The 19825-nt window shown below is 39.2% G+C and overlaps 1 protein-coding gene across 2 annotated transcripts in view; it reads right to left on the bottom strand.

Annotated features, from left to right (window-relative positions):
• Positions 1–703: 703 nt before the first annotated feature.
• LOC114359891 (T-box transcription factor TBX20) overlaps positions 704–19825 on the bottom strand; it is a 42903-nt gene continuing 23781 nt past the window's right edge. The window contains exons 3-7 of one of the 2 annotated variants that reach the window (XM_028314424.1): positions 12954–13227; positions 12408–12572; positions 2508–2584; positions 1941–2015; positions 704–1863 (exon numbers count right to left, since the gene is read on the bottom strand). In XM_028314424.1, coding sequence (XP_028170225.1) covers positions 1416–1863; positions 1941–2015; positions 2508–2584; positions 12408–12572; positions 12954–13227 — 1039 coding nt within the window. In that variant the 3' untranslated portion in view covers positions 704–1415. The remainder of the gene's footprint in view (positions 1864–1940; positions 2016–2507; positions 2585–12407; positions 12573–12953; positions 13228–19825) is intronic. The other variant, XM_028314425.1, reaches the window with a different exon arrangement.

Raw genomic sequence — 19825 nt, 5'->3', positions numbered from 1 at the left:
GTAAGTATTGACAGTTTTCGTTATGTAGTCTATATGACGTTATGTGGGTACATACGAGATCAACGCTTTTGCTGTATTACAAGGTTCACTGCAAATATTGCAGCCAGATGGCGCTTGAGCCATACCTTTAGCGGAGATTCAGGATTTAGATTTAAACCAGATATTCATTCATACATGTGGGTGGTTAAACCGTCGTAAGGTTAGCAAAGTTTGTTTCAATTATCCTTGCAACAATTTTCAGTTTGAGGCAGTGGTGCCACTTATCTAAGTTTTGCAGATATAAAAATGCTAAACAGGTGATAAGCTTGATAAGAAAAAAAATTGCTAAATGGATTATTGTTTCTGTCACATCAATAAAATATCATGAATAAATAGCAAATCGAAATACGTCAATGCTTCTTACTTTACACATTATATTTTTGTATTATAACCTTCAGTTACCTACGATTGCAGAAGCTTTGAACCTTGTGAAGTTTATAAAATTGACAACTCAATGGAGTGACACCATTTTGACCCCACAGGTTATTTTCATGCTGTCAATAATACATGTCACCAATTAGTTAAATAACTTGTTGCTTTACTACAATTTTTACAGCATTTAACATGTTAATATTTTCTTTATTTCTCACTATTTAGTCAGGAGTTGAACAAAATGAAACAAAATGGTATGTTAACAAACATTTAATTTTTTATTCTTTAGCAATATATTATCTATAATAACTTTAATTTAACTACAAAGTACCCACGAGGATACTTCTATGTGTCCGCTCATATTTTACCAATCATTTGGAATTAATAATAACACAGACAGCAAGTATAAGTTCTACCATTATTAACTATGTCTATATCACTATTTCTAATAGAGTAAGATCTCTTAAACAATTTTGTAATTCAGTTGTATTGCACATTTCACCTGAACAAGCTGAAAATCAGGTGCTTCCACGGCACAAACTTATACGTAATAAACTTACGGACCCATTGCAAATTAATGTAACTACAAAATGCTTCCATCCAATGCGATTTAATTCTAAATTACTAAAGCTATAACATGAATTGCGGAAACCATCATTACTACCAGAGAATACTATTAGGAACATATAACAAATATAATTACAGATAAATTATAGTTAAATATTACACGTATTTTACAATATATTACAAATTTGATAAGACATCGTTCCACGAACTTCATAGTTTATACACATCAGGTGCAGCGAAAAATAAATTGTCTATCACCAAGTCTGTTCAATTGTTCCTAGTCCATTCACCCGTCCACTTTACAATAGTCCACCACCATACTCGGGTACAGTTTCAAACTTCCAACGTTTTTAATATTCTTAAAGAATCACTTTATAAACTCTGTAGGATATCGCGTATAAGGAGATCTCAGGGTGATTTTGTTTGCTGTTTTATCACTAAGTGGGGTTATGCGGCGGGTGCGGGGTGTGAGGCGGGTGCGGCGGCAGGGGGGGCGGGTGCGGGCTGGCGTCCCGGAGCGAGTCTGGTGAGGACCCGGGAGAGGCCCGTCGTGGAGGGTATGGTGAGAACCGGTGCTGCGATAGGCCTGCCGAGCCGGCAGGTAGCCCACCGGGGTACACCGGCCGCGGCAGCTGCAGCCCTGATCCAGAAGCCGCAAGATGCTGCTGCGCCAGTAGCTGAGGCGCCAGGCAAGCCCACTGGCCCCATAGCGCCGCAGCGGGAACACCGTACAATGGATATGCCGCGCGCAGAAACAGTTGCGAACGCGCCGCAAGAATCGCCTTCTCTTCCAACGTCAAGTTATTATTATGCTGATCCAGGTCAAACGGCCGCAGCGGCGACCGCAGGTAGTGCTGCTCCGCCAACATCGACTCCATCGTCTCCCTGTAACAGCAGAGAACATCGAATCAGTTTGGTCATTCCCGCAAATTCAATTGGCATAATTGTACGAACGTATCTACCTATGATGGACAGCATTGAAGCGAGCGACATCGGGGTAGACTGATGTTCTTTCGTGTTCGCCCGTCACATAGAATCTCAAAAGAAAAAAATATTTCAAATAAAAAAGGTGCGTGTGAAAAACAAATGAAAGCGGTGTGAAATTATAAATCGTCTTAAGAAAATTATCTGACATCATTTAATCGCAAATTATACAGTTGCGAACGTTATATCGTATGTCAATGAATTAAAGGTATGAGAATGATTAAGAGGATAATATTATATGGATTCGTAATTGCATAGTCTGAGTTATCAATTTCAATGTCCGACTGTAGGCCGTGTTTGTTTCTGAGACCGTAACCAATGCGCGATTAGACAAACCGAATTCTGACTAATAACATGTAATGAACAGTCATTTGATTTACCGTAGCCGCTTCCGTCGATTAATATTCAATTATTTTCAATAGAATGCCTGCAGTTGGAACTAAATTTCTAACGCTTATTTAAATAGCTCTGAAATTATACGTCAATCTAGAGAATACCTAATGTCCAATGAAATAAATAGCAGATAAAATCAGTGTAATAGTTACCTTTCAAACTCAGTGAGACGTGAAGAGTCGCGAAATCCCTTAGCGAATGGATTACTGTCGATTTTCAGCTTCGTGATCTGAAACAAAATAGATAGTTTGTACTCATTTGAATGAACGACCATCAGCTTGTTGCTTCACGAACACGCAATGTCGTGAACAAATAATCTATAAATGGTGAAGATTATAGACGCTTAGTGTAATCAATTAGGAGTAGTTAGCATTTTAATATAATGGACAAGATTTCTATTAGACGCGGATTACACGAGAAGGGTCTATAATTAACATAAAATCATTATTCAAAGTGAGATACTGCATTTTTAAAGCTTCATTGTGTGAATGATAGAGTTAGAATAGGTGTATAAAGCCTCTCAGTATGAACAGTGCCGAACTGAGACCATATCACCACCCGCCGAGTTGTGGACCAACTAATAACGTTAAGTTATTGACGACGTACCACATTACTCTATCATTTAAGTAGATTTAGATAGGTACTATAATTAGATGTTCAGTAGGTAGGCAAACTATTCAAAATATGTACAATAAAATACTACATTATTTTATTCTCTTTTGGCCGAATGTAAACTTGATTCCAAAATGTTTGCAAGAGATTCCTTTATTTGTTCATGCAAATTGTTAAGAAAGTGTGTTAAGTCGATGTCCTCATAAAACAAACGCCTGATTTAAGTTCGGCCCAAGGTGTTAAAAAATGTGTTTGGCAGAGCAGAGGCAGTGTGGGTGAAAAATCGCCCCCTTGCTGAGTGGCGCTCCCGCTGTGGCTCCACACAATTTGTAAATAATATTTACGATAAAACCTTCCACGGAAACCAGTCACCATTAAATAGCCAGCCTAATAACCGGGCGGATTAAACCAATATTGGTGACCGATGTTATGCAACACTTGGGAGGGATTAAGAACAATTAACGCTTTAACAAATAAACAAGTCCCCACGAATGTCCGCGCAATTTTTCAGCACGTCTTTTGCAATCGATAATTAGGCTTGGCAATAGACCCAGACACTAATCTTGTTCAAGCAAAACACCTACGCGAAATAAACTAGAATCGTTTAAAACTAATACAGTAGGTAGTTTAGGATAATGACTTGTCGAGGACATTTTTTTCCTGAAGTCTAATTGTACACGCCAAGCTTTTGTGTTGCGATAAAGTCATCTGTTGTCTAAGACAAAAAATGCGCGCTATAAACAGTCTGCTGTTGAACTATTTCGGGACATTCCACCGCCCCGACAATTAACTTCTTAATTTTTGTTTCTGATATTTATGTATCTGTTTGATGTGTTCCGTTTGAGATGCGTTAATCTACAGAATGTCTTGATAAAAACTAAATGTACCGCGCATTATGGTCGGGCATCAAAAGAGAATAATAAACAGTACAAAATATTGACCGCCCCGTGACAACTCTTCGGTTTGCAGTGAGTAATTTCTCAAGCTACGTGTCGCCCCAGACTAATAATTTTGAAAATAGACACAAGGAAGTTGTATTTTTTGTGTGCTCATTCTTAAAAATATGTTAATATTAGATATGAATAAGTTAGTAGAAGAAAATGAATGAATGCTTTGTCATTTTTGGTATGAATAGCGTTTTGAGGAGCGTGTGATCATCTGGTGGTAAAATGGGTTTGGATGCGTGGCGGGTTGTGGTTTTGTGGTGCCCGCGAGCCCTCGGGGCGGGCCGTGTCGAGGGTCAGCGTCAGCTACTTAGCTTGCACACCCACCTGGCGAGCGCCATTGACTACAATGGCCGCGCTCTCTCGTCGCGCCTGCGCTTGACGTAATGAGTGCGCCTACAATACCACTAGTAGCTGACAATATTGACGCACTATACATTATGTATGATCCCCAGTCCGACCGCCCGTAATTGTTTTCAATACCACGTATTTGTTCCGCGCATACCATTTACGTAAACTGTACTTGGGTACGTAGCGGGGCTACAATAGAATGTTTAGCAGTTTAAAAATATAGCTCGGGGCAAAACGAATAATGGATGAGTCGAGTTCTTGCTACTGACGTTTATTAGATTTAGTACAAACATAAGAACGAGGCGTGTCAAAACAACCTAATTTAAGTATCAACAAACGTTCGCCTTGGGCGGCGGAGCTCCCGCTCACTGACAACATTAAAGGCGCCATAATGACATTATTCCCGGGCGGGAAACAAAAAAAGTCACAAAAAGGCGTCAAGGAGAGTCATCTCTCGATGAGCGCCCGCGCACCCCGCCAAACGACGCTCTAATTATTGGGATGGTGATGTATTGTTTATGGAAGTTCCAGTGCGCCGGGACGACTACTCGGATTTTACATGTCACAGCGTAAGCAGATGTGCTTCACGTGCATGTATCAATTTTATAGCTTTAAGTTTAAACGAATATTATTATTCTATTCTATTTATATTAAGCAATTGACTTTAAATTATAGCATAGAGTCGTTCGCTAGTCCGTATCTCTTTGGTATTTTCTTTTATCATTTGTGTTGGAATAACTAAAATCACTACCCTGCTGTTAGACATAAAAATCGATTTGTCCTAAACAAAAAAATTGTATTCTGACCTCTTTTTGTAGCTATAATGCAATTTTTTGGTAAGTTTATTAAGTATAGATATTTTGTCCCCACCATACTGAAATTTCTATTCTTGTGGGCTGGATCTACAGCTTATCCACCAATCAAACTTAACCAGTGAAGCATGGGTAGTTCCGGGGAAAGCCTAACTGTCTTGGGACGATCAACGAAATAAATCAGAATTCAATTGGAGCTTGACGCTAGAACGACTTCCCTCTAATTTCAAACGGGACATGACAAAATAAAAGTTTAGTAAGCTGTTCTATGACGTACTTAAGTTGTAGGTTATTTTCTAGTAGTAGTAGTAGTTTTCGACATTATAATCCCAAAATTGCTTTAAATTCCATAAAGTATTTTTAATTCTGTAAATCGAACAATTATTTATAAAAATCTTAAGCTTGGCTATGAGATTCAAAAAGTGGTCATACGAACAGAGTATACAAAAAAGTACACGCTACGAAACTTTGCTGCAGCCATACATTAGACACATCTCAAATTCTCAGTGGTAGTAATTAGAAAAAGAGGAATATCCCCAAGCGGGTGTCGTGTAAACATATGGGGACACGACAGGAACGGTGGGAGATAAATACACGTCAGGTTAGCGCGCCGCGCGCGCATTCTCTGTGATTGACGCGATGCGCGAGAGAACTAAGTTTTCTGCTGAAATATGGATAGCTTGAAACCGTAAAAATGATAATCGGTTGTTGACTAGGCTATTATTAGCACTTTGGAAGAACAGTAGAGAGATTGACTTACTTAGTTCACTCAATCAAATATACAATTAATGAAGGCATTATTTATAAATTATATATGAGAAAATAAACCCCCAAATTCTACGCAGAACAAAATAATCAACTTTTACGGGAACCATATAAAGACAGCCTGGATATTAATAAAAAACCGTTAAATGTAAACAAAGAGTTGTTTAAATGAAAGAACTCCCATTGAAAATACTTCTCCTTGTTTGTTCCAAATTCGGCCTTAGCTTTGCGAATTATTTGCGTCTCACGCGAATGTTTGAGTCCGCTGAGCTGAGAGAGTTACAGCATCGTAATGACAACAAAGTGCATCCCAATTGTGCGTTAATTACAGCGGCGAGCATAACCCGATTCGTTCCCGACGATTCCGCAAGATAGTCGCCGACAGATCACAGAGCCTCTCTGTAAATTCGGAACGACCTACAGCTGCGTGCAGTTACAGCTTTTCCAGAAAACCGATGCTTTATCGACAATAATTCGCGAGTGCCCGAAATAATGTGCGCTGCATGTGGCATCGGTCCGTTCCTGGAGTACGCTGTGGTTTTTGCAAATTGCCTACTGTGAAACTTGTTTAGTGCGTTCATTTGCACTTGCTGCAACTGAGCTTCGGAATAAAATTGTACATCTTTATTACGGGTATCAGCATCGAAAGGAATTATTCCAGATAATGATGTATAATTTACGAGATCCGCTGACTTTGTATCTATTTTTCAATATGAACTAGCGTTTATCCTACCATGTGAATTTCGGTTAGTTGCGGAAAAATATACCTGTCTTTCACGGAAAAGTTTATAGTGTCCCAATAAAAATCAGTTAACTGAGGAATTGAATAATTTACATCTGTAAGAAACTAAGGCTGGGTTGCACCATCTTACTTTAACTTTGACAAACGTCAAAAATCTGTCAAACTCCATACAAAAAAACACCGGTTATCGTCAAAGTTACGGTCAAAGATAGGAGGTGTAACTCAGCCTAAACATAATTTCCAAAAACTTTTCAATAGAGTTAACATTGACAATAGTCAATAACGTCTTTAAGCAAAATAAATCTAATGTAAGGACAGTGAACTCTACTTTTGTGTGCCCAATTGGGTGCATTCAAAGACTTTTTTGTGTGTCATTTATAAACTATTTATTTGTTCGACAAAAATTTCACTTGAAGGTTAATTCATAACCCTTCGTCTTCGTCCAACATGTCGATTAATTGTAGGCTTTCACTGACGCTGCCCACCGAGAGAATGAGCGACAGCGTGTGCAAATCGTACAAGTCGCTCGCGATCTCCGATACTATCTTCACGATCATTCTACACACCCACATCTCAGCTATCTTCTCGATTTGAAGAGTCTGTTCTTTTTATCATATACATCGCGACGTTCTACTGCTAATTGGGAAACCGATCAATGCTCTCTCTGTTTACACGGGTCAACAGGTCCCGCACAGGACCCACTGTCAATATCAGGTCAACCTTGCACTCGTGTCCGTAGTTCTGACTGTACACTCGGAAAATGAGCGAATAGGCAATTTGCCACATTTCAAAATATTTAGAAAGTAAACAAAAAATCAATCATTAAAGTTACGTACAAAAATAATTCACGGACAGAATACGCTCATGTCAGGCTGACGCAAAATCGATGTCATGTGTCACTTATAACACGCTAATAAAAGAGGTTTATTTCAGCATAGAGTGGGTAATAAATTCCTATTTGTTGTGGTTGAATTAATTACAAAAAAAAAANAAAAAAATATAACAGCATCTGTTTGCTTATTAACAATATCTACAGACATTAATTGACTTCAATTAAATTTCAGTGAGTGCAGACTCATGTAGTGGCTTTCTTCATTTACGATACGGCGAAGAGTTAGAAATTTAATTAAACCCCAAGAAGTACAACAAATGTTAAGTTTTTCTGTGGTAGCTGGATGCGCAGACGCAATAAATTCAGCCGGGCCGCACACGACGGCTCTGCGTGACGTCACACCTCGGGTGATCGATGGCGAGAAAGACCGAGATGCCTTTACAAGACTTAACGCGAAAGAAAGAGATGCCAGTTCAATAAATAATTCCATCTCAAATTATTTTAAATCTACTCTTAAGCAAGTACGTTGACTTCTTGTATTTAAGACTTATGTCGGTACGTGTTATCGTGTTTATTGATAAATGAACGGATGTGGAAGTACTGTCCTCTTAAAACGGACTTTTGAATGGCTTAATTGATTTCTTAACAGAATAATTATTTGGTCACCAGACTTGTTTTAATAAAATTATAATTAGTGCTCAAAATAGGATTGGCCTGTGAATAATTGCCGTAAAAGATTAATTGAAACATAAATATAGAGACTCCGAAACAAACAACTAAAGCAAACAAAAAACATCTTTATTGTAATCTTCAGCAAACAAATTAGGCTCGAGTCAAGAGTTACAAAAAGATAAGTTCACATTGAAAAGAATGAATCGATTATTGGAGAAGAAAAAGAAGAGTTGGACCGGCGGTGGGGGGTGGGGGACACCGTGACACCTGACCGCAGCCATTTTGGCCCGTGAAATATGTTTATTTGTCATACCTGCCCTTTGTTATTGAAATTGTGTTTGCCTTCACTCCTTCACTATATTGTTCGATTATGCTCTTGTATAACTCGTTTGTGGACGCTCAATGTGAGAATAGCTTTAGAGATTTTAGAATATTGATTGTTGATACTAAGAAATGAGGAATAAATTTCAATTAAGCGGCTATTGAAAGTGTTTACGTAGCAGCGTGCGCGCAACGAGCGCAGTTATTTCCATGATTATCTCCTCAAGAAGCATGATAGTCCGATGTGGCATGACAAACAAAACTACTGACGCGTTAGTGCTACTGATCGTCTTTATTTTATTAACTCTTCCTTTGTCGTATAAGCCCATGTAACGGCAAGCTTACATTGATACTTCCTTGTCATGAATACAAAGTATCAAGTAACGAAAGCAAACAAATATTGACTAGTATTGTGGAATCGTAGCAGGTTATCTTCCAGTTTTTATAAAGTCGAGGAAATCTCTGCGGGACAATCAATCACCACAAATTCACAAGTCATCGGCTATTAAAAAACGCATTGTGTACATTGAGGATGCGTAAACTCCAACAAACATTGTCACCTCGCAGCAAGTCGAATTCCAGACAAAGGACTCTATAGAAAAGGAACAAAATATCGTGGACGTAGGGTTGTCATCTAAGTATTTTTATATTTTATTAATATTCTGTTAGCCAGTGCAGTTAGATCTTTGGATCATTGAAGAAATCTATACAAAAATATAATTTAAATAAGAAGCAGTATGTCTATAACTTTCAGAAGTGCTATGTTGTAACTGATCTTAAAGTTAATGTAGATTGTAGAGCGCATACCTAACAAAAAAATATTAAAATTTCACCGTTCGTTGAAAAGAGGAAAATCGACATTTTCTCTGGTCTTAATTGTAGCGTGAACTAAACGCTGCCACCCCTAGAGGTTGTAAATGTTTAAATATTGAAACAGGTCGTGTGGCCCGCGGGCGCTTTCCTGGGAAACCACCCCGCGGCGCGCGCGGCGACGCTCAGTCTCACTCTGCGACGCCACAAAAACACAATCCACCTTTTTTGTACACGTTTTTATCCATCTTATATCAACGTTCCTGTATGATAAAGCACCAATAATGATGTTTCATTCCAAACCGATTTACAAACGTCTCGTAAAAATTGGGCGACACTTTTCCACAACCAAAAAGTCGAGATCGCGCTCGTTGATGAAACTTTTTTTTCCATCAAACCATTTTTTTGACTCCCAAGTTATGTGGGTTTGGAAGTATCAATCTCGACAGGCCGCAGGTGCAAACATGCTAAGTGTATTCTTATTGTTGTAAAGGATTGGGTTATCAGTGACACTATCTGGCTGGTTCGACAAATGTTTTAACTGTCAGAGGTGTGACGTCAGCCAAATCGGGACGGTGCGCCCGCGCCGGACACGCATTGCGATCGAACGATATCGTTACTTTGTATACTTATTGCGTACAAATATAGAGCTTATCTGCATGATAATGTGGTATGGAATTAAGTCCAAAAAATTCAAGTGTCAGTTAAGTTTTCTTTTCTCGAAAATCTGTCGGAATTCTAAATATAACGGTAGTTTTATCTTTGGAAAAAAGTTGAATACTTATTCCAGTTTTATGCAATCTTTTTGTATCCAAATCCATCTGATGTAGATTAGCCGATTCAGTTGATCGATAGAACTCTCCAAGCAAAATCCCATACGCACTTATGTCGTAGTATAGGCGTGTCTAGAGAGTGTAACATCGATAATGGATGATAGCATCGTAGGTGTTGGCAGTAAATCTAGAATCGCATTAGAATCAATAGAAATCAATAACCGATAGCCCTCGGGAGTCGTTTGTAGCGGAGGTGGGGCTTCAGCGAGCACAGACTATAGTTTGTCCATTGCTCGAATAATAATTTATCTGCTAAGAGCGCATGTGTGTTGTTCATTTCGGTACTTTATACTTTTTAATAACTAGTGTAAATGTTTTTGTCTACTTATACTAATATTATTAAAGAGGAAAGATTTGTATTTTTGTATGTTTGTATTGAATAGGCTCCGAAATTATTGGAGCGATTTGAAAAATCCTTTCATAATTTTAGATTTTTTACTGATAAACAGCATCTTTATTTTTTGCAAAGCTGTGGCGGGTGTTATCAACGGCTGCAATTTGTTGAGATAGCTCCTGATAGCTCCACTGATCGCTATAGATTGTTGATGTGCACTCTCGCCAAACAAAAAGTGTGAAACCAAGTTACTTACTGCTAAAATCTTTTCCATTCCTCTTAAATTAGGTACAAGATAAAAACCAAGATCGCCAATTAGCACAGAATAACTAATAGCTATTAAATAAATTAGGACAAAAAGTGACCGTATAGAGAAGATTAAAACAATTTAAGAAGATTTCGTTTAGTTTATTCTTGACAGATCCTATACGATCATTTCTAGGTACACTTTTTTTTACTTGTTGCATGCAACTTTGTATACTTAGTTATAAAGTAGACCATTTAATAATAGAACAGATTTGATAGGCTATCACATTAGTCGAATTCTATCGCATATCCAACTATTGACGCAGCCTTGATTGGTAGTGCCAATTAGCACGAAGAATGCCAGTGATGAAAAACTTGTCACATATCTCAAAGTCAACAACAGACGGTATTCAATCATGAGACATTATTGATGGTCATTGTCATGTACGAGAATGTATTAGACATTAATTAGTTAGCGAAAACACAGAATAAGTAAAATCATCATTTATGCGATTCGCTTTTGTTTTTGATTAGACCGACATCATTTTGCCTGTATCTATGTATAAATTGATGATTTGTTTATTCTATAGTAAGTGTTAATGGAGCTAAGTCGAACTCTACAAACTCTACAAGTCGCATTGTATCGATAAACCAATATTTGTAACACGTCACTAACTGGAAATAGCTAATTAAGCTACAAATGAAGATTTATGTACCGCGTTGTCGATATAAAGTAAGCTTCCTTTATGAACCTCAAAACGTCCTAATTATTTCACTACGGTACGGCACAAAACGAGGAACTCGGAGACGCCCAAACGCTCTTGTGACAGAGAATTAATTGCGCGTGGCGACACATGCGGTGACGGGTGGGGCTGCGAGCACAGCGGGTAAAGTAAAGGCGGAGATGTAGCGGATAGCGGGTTACGTAGAGCTACGAGTTTTTTAAAAAAAGGAATAAAACTATGATCCCTGGATTCTCAGGATTGAGTAATGTTATATCCTGATTTGCGCAGATAACCTGCTTGATGATGACGCTTACCTAAGTTAAACTTTTTGTTCTATCGTCCTATGAGAAGCCTGATCATAGTGTTGGCTTAGATCACGGTAGGCACGTTTAAGTACCTATTAATAAGGTGGCAATAGTCCCCAATAGGCTTTCAAGATAGTTATTTCCAAATAAGGGTGACATCAGGCAAATTCACCTGTTTGTAAAGAATCCATAAATATGGCTTCTATGAAAATGTTCAATACTCAGTTTAGTTTGTTAAGTGACAGTTACGTTCTGACGACGCGATCGAAGTTTGCACGTGCGTTCATGGAACGCTTAACGCGAACTTGCGTAATGTTCCTTCGAAGAAAATCATCGGTGAGCAAATTAGCTGTACACGGAAAACATTTGCAATAATAGAGAAACGAGCGTTCGCCAGGATCGAGTCCATCGACGGGCGCTTATTTTAGCCCGGGTGAAAACTGTCGTCGTCACCGCGCAGCGAGCGTCAGACGCACTGTCCGTCTTTCGTCGGCACCGCCCGCGTGTGGCCGTCTGATACACAAAAAAATATGTGCCACCTCCCTTTGTTCAGACTGGACATACCTTTCAACGAGATGCAATTAGTGCGATAGAAATAGCACCCGTCGATAGTCACCCGACAGCTCCGTGCGATTTCAAACGTTCGGCTCTCTGATCTATTTTCGATATCAAATGATAGAAACAAGAAGATCATGTCGCCAAATGAACTACGGCTTATTTATGTCAATAGAAGCGAGTAGGAACTTACCAGTTGGTTCTGATACGCGGTGACGGCGGTGAACACGCACTCGGGGAATATGAACGTCTTGAACTCTTCCTGCTCCAGGTCTGTGATGGGGGCGTTGATGGCACCTTCTCTTCTGAGCACTAGGTGGATCCGTGGCTGATATTTGTGCATTGAATTTAGCACCAACTGGTAAAAAGAACAAAAAAATATTAGTCCCCATGTCAATTAAACTCGTGATGAATACCTAGGTAAAGTCCTCCAATTTTTACGCTTAGTAGGATAAACAAATATTAAATAATAGTATTTTTAAGAAATCTCAATTTACGAATAATAGTTATTCTATGACTTATAAGGTCTTACTTAGCCACCAAAATGCGTAACGATTTGAAGAGATACTATTGTTAGATTCTGGTTTCCAACATCATCAGATTGGAAACATTGAAAATTAGCTGTTGCTCTGATTAAGTATGATGTCTGTGGCGTAGCGTCGCAAGATAACGTCCTTAATGTCGATATTAGTATTATTTAGACCTAGGTCCACAAAACCAGTTTAGATCCGCCGCTTACCTGTCCATTCTTATCCATTTCATTGTTAGTGAGCTTGACCTTCTCGAAGGAGACGACCTGCTTGCGCAGCTGGTCGCCGGTGAAGGGCGAGTCGGGGTGCGGGTAGAGGCGCGCGGGCGCGGGCGGGTCGGCCTTGCCGGCCACGAGCCACGAGGAGCGGTGGTAGGCGTAGCGGTAGCGCTTGCCGTCCACCGGCACCACGTCCAGCAGCACGGCGTAGCGCGCCTCCGCGCGGCAGCCCGCGAACGACACGCGCACCGTCGGGAACATGCGTCTGCGCACAAAAACAACACTTATAGCATATAGCTACAAGGTACAAAACACCGTGTCCGAGTCGATTCAATTGGGAGTGATCCTGGTGACACTGCACCGTCGGGAACATGCGTCTGCGCACAAAAACTATACTTAGTACACATAGCCACAAGGTACAAAACACCATGTCCTAGTTGATTTAATTGGGAGTGATCCTGGTGACACTGCACCGTCGAGAACAATGCGTCTGCGCACAAAAACAATACTTAGTACACATAGCTACAAGGTACAAAACACCATGTCCTAGTTGATTTAATTGAGAGTGATCCTGGTGACACGTGCACCGTCGGGAACATGCGTCTGCGCACAGAAATTATACATGCGTGTCCGATCCGGTTGAGAGTGATTTTGGTGCTCTTGATATTGTGAATCCCATGCATATAGGAATCGAACCCAAAATGATCCAACTTTCTCCTCACTAGGGTTATATTAACTTAAACCCTTTGATGATGCTCTGATATTGTATATCTGACCAGTTGATACTGGGGGTATAAGATCAGAGAGTTCAGAATTTGTATCCCAATCTGTAATTCATCGTATCGATATCAAAATTATGGATCTTTATTTTGACGTTTTTGTATTTCAACAATCAAAGCTACCCAATGCCAGCAACACATACCTATTAGACTTCCTTCTTCCATTGTTATGTTAAAGCGTATATTTTCACATTAGCGCAATTATTCGACAATTAGTCGGTCAGCTCACAATTACGGNAGGTACAAAACACCATGTTCGATTTAATTGAGAGTGATCCTGGTGACACATGCACCGTCGGGAACATGCGTCTGCGCACAGAAATTATACATGCGTGTCCGATCCAGTAGAGAGTGGTGCTCTTGGTGCTCTTAATATTGTGAATCCCATGCACATAGGAATCGAACCCAAAACCGTTGGATTAAAATAATCCAACTTTCTCCTCACTAGGGTTATATTAACCTAAATGCCCTTTGATAATGCTCTGATATTGTATACTGATACTCGTACCTATATCTGACCAGTTGACACTGCGGGTATAAGATCAGAGAGTTCAGAATTTGTATCCCAATATTCCCGATCTATAATGCATTGCATTGATGTCATGGATCTTTATTTTGACGTTTTTGCACATTTCAACAATCAAAGCTACCCAGTGCCAGCTACACATACCTATTTATTTAGACTTCCTTCTTCCATTGTTATGTTAAAGCGTTTATTTTCACATTAGCGCAATTATTCGACAATTAGTCGGTCAGCTCACAATTACGGCCCGCACCGGTACGAATGTTCCCTTGCTAATTAAGACGCGAGTTATCGCGAATTATCACCAGTCATTAGTATAACAATAGGCAAATCTAGAGCTTAAGCTTCTCAACAGTAAACGCAAATTTTATTATTTTATTTAGCTTGGCTCCCCCATCATAACTTATTTTGTAAAGGCTTTATTCTGAGATAAATAAGAGTAGTATTTTTTTAAAGTTAGATATTGAAACATTCTTCTCAATACCTCCTTTAACACATGTAATAAGTTATGTTTTTAGGTATCTGAACAAATAAAAATGATTCAGCTTTTTAGATAGGCTGAAAGGAAATCGGTAGAGCACAGATGTACTCGTAAAATGTCCTAACTGAAATATTAAAAAATCTCAAGTCTTCGTTACACTATGTTCTGTGTTTCTTTTGTATAGGTACTCTATTTTCTTATATTTTTAGTGAGAAACAACCCAACATTACGTTCCCCTTTGCGTATACGTTGTCAGCAATAATACATATTTTAGAAAAAAGAAATAAAAAATCCCTAATAGATCAACAAAGCCCAAAATTTTTAGACAATATTTGAACACAGCAAACAAAAGTTACATGTTTGACATAAAATGCTACACACGAAATTGACTCTTAGATATTCACTGGGTTCCCCCTCCTTAACGGAGACATTCTTAAATGTCTCCCGTTCGAGAAAGATGAATGGGTAGACATTTTTGAAAAGGTGTATGTTTTTGTTTACCCACTGAAATTGTTTGCGGTTGGTCGGTGTAATGGGTCTTATTACACTATTCCATCGCGGTTTCCTGTTGTTACTCACTTTAACTAGGGGGATCGCTACATAATAAAAACATATGCGGTATCAAAGACAGTTGAAACGAAGCAGAACTGTTAAAATTTAAAACCAATAACAAAAAAACTTTCACAAAAACTGATCTAAGATATAAAACTGGTTGCGAGAAGAAAAGAGTGTCATAAGAACTGGTGTCGGTAGCAGGCGCGTGAAACACTATCTTCTAATCGACATAAAATGGTAGTCATTGAGGCGGCAAGAACGGAAACAACAAATCTGAAATGTAAGCTGATACGGAGCTTCGTCTAGCGGCCTCTCACTTTTTTCGAAGCCCGCGGCTGTGTAGCGTGCGCGAGAGCACTTTGACAATTCGCAGTCGAGCTTACGCAACGTCTGGAATGCGGGGTCTGACCCGCGAACTATCAAACTTACATTCATAACAGGTGACAGCCGACCACCCAAGTCGTTTGCTATGATTGTGTGAAGAAGACGCATTATATTTTACAATATAATTTTGATTGGTTTGATTTATCTCGAAAATTTTATGCTTCACAGGCTCGGAGTTCGAACTGAGCGTGAGTTTAACAAAAGCAACGCTAGTTATATCTAACGATTTTACAAGATCGTGGTAGGACGAGAATAAGAATGCCATTAATAAGATTTATGCGCGTTTAGCTGTGGTCGCGCGCGTCGATTTGTGAGACGCTTCTTATAGCTTTCGCGATGGTGCATGCGCTCGCACACGGGCAATTGCGCGCATGCGTTAATGGCGACACTCGGCGCACCGCGCGATATATTACCGCAATGATATATGGCCACCGACGTCGTCCATCATCCTACCACCCAAAAGTTAGCGGAAAAGCGACCGAGCAAAAGGACATCGAGCTCGTATAAGAAGCACTTTAATGAGCAGATACCGAAGACAGAAATAAGGCGCGCGCGTTTACAACGCCTCGTTATTGTTATGACATTGTTAAAATGCTGCTCCGCGGTTGATATCTAGATGCATCCCATAAATAAAACTTTCTGAGTGGAATTTACGCATGAATGATAGTTTTCTATAACAGTGGTAAGCATACCCTTAATGTGCTATGCATTTGTATGTGATAGCATGCCACACTGACAGTAATGAATATATCGTGCTCGAAATGTATTTATTCCGGATTAAGAATTTAGTCGATGTTTTATCTTAATATTATGATGAAATGTTGTTTAGAGCAGAAGGGTGAAATTAGTGGTTTTGTGAGTTAAAGCGCTGCAGCGAGCAGCGGTGCGCGGGCGCATGTCGTCTTAATTAGAGAGGCGCGGGCCGAGGTGCGAACTCGTCAATCATTGTTTCCTTGCGACCGCTTGATGAATCTGTGCGCGGTCTATTGGCGGTTTGTCGACCGTGCATCCTCAGTGATCCTCCGCTAAACTAACATTTTAAGACTAAACTAATTGCTGTATTTCTGGAGTGTGTCTTAGCTTCGTTTTTAACACCTGCAGTTCATAATCGTGTCCTGATTGCATGCAAACTTAATTACGTGTAGTAGAATTATCTATTACGCATAAACAATATTAAATACCCGTAAACTAGCGCATAAGTGTTATTATAATTAATTACGTATTAGATACCAGATGCAATTTATTTTTATCTAATAACCGATTTCCCTTTTGAGACGGGACCATTTTATGCGCCACAAAAATTAAATACAATTAAGAGATACGAGCGACCTAACGAAAGCAATAATAATTTAGGCTGTGATTATGCAATAGGAAGCCGTGCGCGCCATTAGCGCAGTGTTATCACGTCGTGATTAGGGCCCGTCGCGGCCAATCCGCATGCGCGCCGTCTAATTATACAGGAAAGCGCTTTATTAATAGCAATTACACCCGCCGCCATATTGCCAACGCGATTTAATTAACTCGATTCGTTGATTAGAGACAGATGGCGCGAGATTGCAGATTCCGACCCGGCCGCTCATTAGCGCACTTTTGACGCTAAATGCTAGTGCTATCTGGCGATTGCTTTACACGTGTTTTGAATGTGCAATGTGAGATATTCATCACCACCGGTCTGTGTTAGTTTCAATTTATTGGACTTTATATTATGTTAAATATTCAAAATCTGCGGCTTACTGTACGAGCCTAATTGCTAATATTCAGTTAATATTGGTTAATTTTAGTAACGGTATTTACGGTGCCACTTAAGCTTGCAATTAAAAATTCCTAGCTCGATTAATTCAAAAGTGTATTCTAATCGGTGACAAGCTAAGCACGGCGCTGCGTTGAGTTTTTATGAAAAAGTTATTTTATAAAATATAGCCTTAACACGGCCGGTTACGTTATTGCATGAAGCGGACCTTTCATGTTTTGTAGTGCGGCCCCATGTTCCCGGCCGCTATTACAGCGAATTAGCACTAATAGTGGAGCCCTAAGTGATTTCTGCCGCATAATTCCAGTGACAACAATCCATACCGGTGGCCAATGAATATTTCATATCAGATAATGAACCCACTTACAGTTAATTTTATAACCCACCAGTGAGTTGCAGAGACATACGGAAGAGTGGTTATGATAACAAAATTAAGATAAATTAATAATTTTCTCTTTTTATACTTTGATGAGATGCAAACGATCCTAAGACGATGAGCCGCTCTACGAAGAAGACCTAAGAGTCTAAAGCACGTAACTTACAGAGGAAAAGTTTCTAATGATGATAATGTGACGAGTAAAAATTCAAAATACATTCAGAAGAACTAATGAATGGGTAATAAGTATATTCATGTATTTTAACGGTTTCCTTTTCATAACTTATTATGACTTGAGATATTCTTATAAATAAACAAATAAAATATAAACAAATCGGTAAGTTCAAAGATTAATCAATATTACACAGGTGTACAACCTGAGTGATATTTGCTCACAAATGCGAGTGCATTTGCATGTGGTTTTACAATATTTTAGTAAAAAAGGAAAACGTAGAGTACAGCGCCCCTATAAATATTCATAAGACAAACGGTTGATATCAAACAGTGGCAGTATTCGTCGATATGTCAAATCACTCATCTCAGCTTCCCGTTTCAGTGTCGGGTCGCGACGTCGTCACGGTCCGTCGTGACGGATCGACGCTACATCGCGCGACGTCGCGCAACTCAGTCACGAATCGTCGCCTGCGCATCGGACGCGCGTTTGAAACGCTACACGCGTCGGGTGACGCTACGTACGAACTGTCGCACGCGTCGTTAATTTTAGTAACGAAGACTGTTTTAATTAGTTAGTAATGGTATGATATAGGATAGGTTGTTACAAAATTAGCAGAAGAATGACTCAATTGAAGATCACTCATCGATTAAGTTTTACAAAAATATTATTTGAAATCTGGTAAACTGGTGTCATTCAAATTGATAATTATACGGACTAAAGCCACGGTTTAGAAAAAAGTTTTAAAAAATCTCAACCGCCATAAAATTTGTGTAAAATTTGACTAGGACAGAAAAGGGCGTAGCAAAGAAGATGACGTGTGAGTGACATAAAGACAAATGACCTAACATATACCAGAAATATGTGCATAACACCTTCCTCACACAGAGCTAAACAGGACAAAATTTTAATAGAAAAGAAAACTGACAAAGGAAATTGTAGGTGGACACTAATACAACTTACCTGTCCCCTTGACTCTAAATCATAATTGATGATAAAAAGTTATGACATTTGGAAGTAACATACAGTAGTGATACTTAGAACACACACATTTTTCTTTCTTTTTTGTACAAGTAGGTAGAGCATGCTTGACATCGAGAGAGCCGGTGACCCTACATACTCTACTCTACTATTCAATTCATTTTCAACTGTCCACGCGAGTTGATTAATCAAAATGGAATTAATTTATCGATGGAAAGATAGGCACGGCTCTATCACTATACAAACACTCGGATATCTCTATTCAGGGAGCTTTACAACTCTACATCTTGACAAACCAGTTATGTATAAATAAATACATCGTTTTGGCTTAGGACTATTAATTATCGCCTCTATCAGGGCCTGTCGCTTGACATCAACAGCGAGTACAATGTGAACGTGACAATAAAAGTTATCGCTAAAAATAAATTATTGTTTTCTATTGTGTCTAAAATACAGGCATGTCGATATGACACTCTTCATATTACACCCAATTTGTAAAAATAATTTTCGTGAATCACCTATTTACGAGTAGGTATTATTGGTAGCGTTTAATACTCGTTTAGCAATACTTTATAGTGATTTTCTCAGTAGGCATAATCGACGAAAATAATCACATTGAAAAATACAACAAATCACGAAGCGAAATAAACGTCAACTTCAAATTATGCTCTAATACGAAATCGCTTCGACATGGTATTTCGCTGGCGCGAGAAAAAGTGGATTATCGCTACACAAACGAACATTCTCCATGCATGGTAGAAAGTAGAGATTGATGTGCATTAGGCGCACATAATGAGCAGGGGGGCGTGGCTGGGCGTTGTGGCTCGCGGTGAAATATCGCTCGTCCTGGGAGGTCTGGGAT

Source organism: Ostrinia furnacalis, unplaced genomic scaffold (assembly GCF_004193835.3).
Source record: "Ostrinia furnacalis isolate ACB-3 unplaced genomic scaffold, ASM419383v2 OfSCF4672, whole genome shotgun sequence".
NCBI lineage: Eukaryota > Metazoa > Arthropoda > Insecta > Lepidoptera > Crambidae > Ostrinia > Ostrinia furnacalis.
Note: the sequence above shows the minus strand (reverse complement) of the source record. Positions and strands in the feature narration are given on the sequence as shown.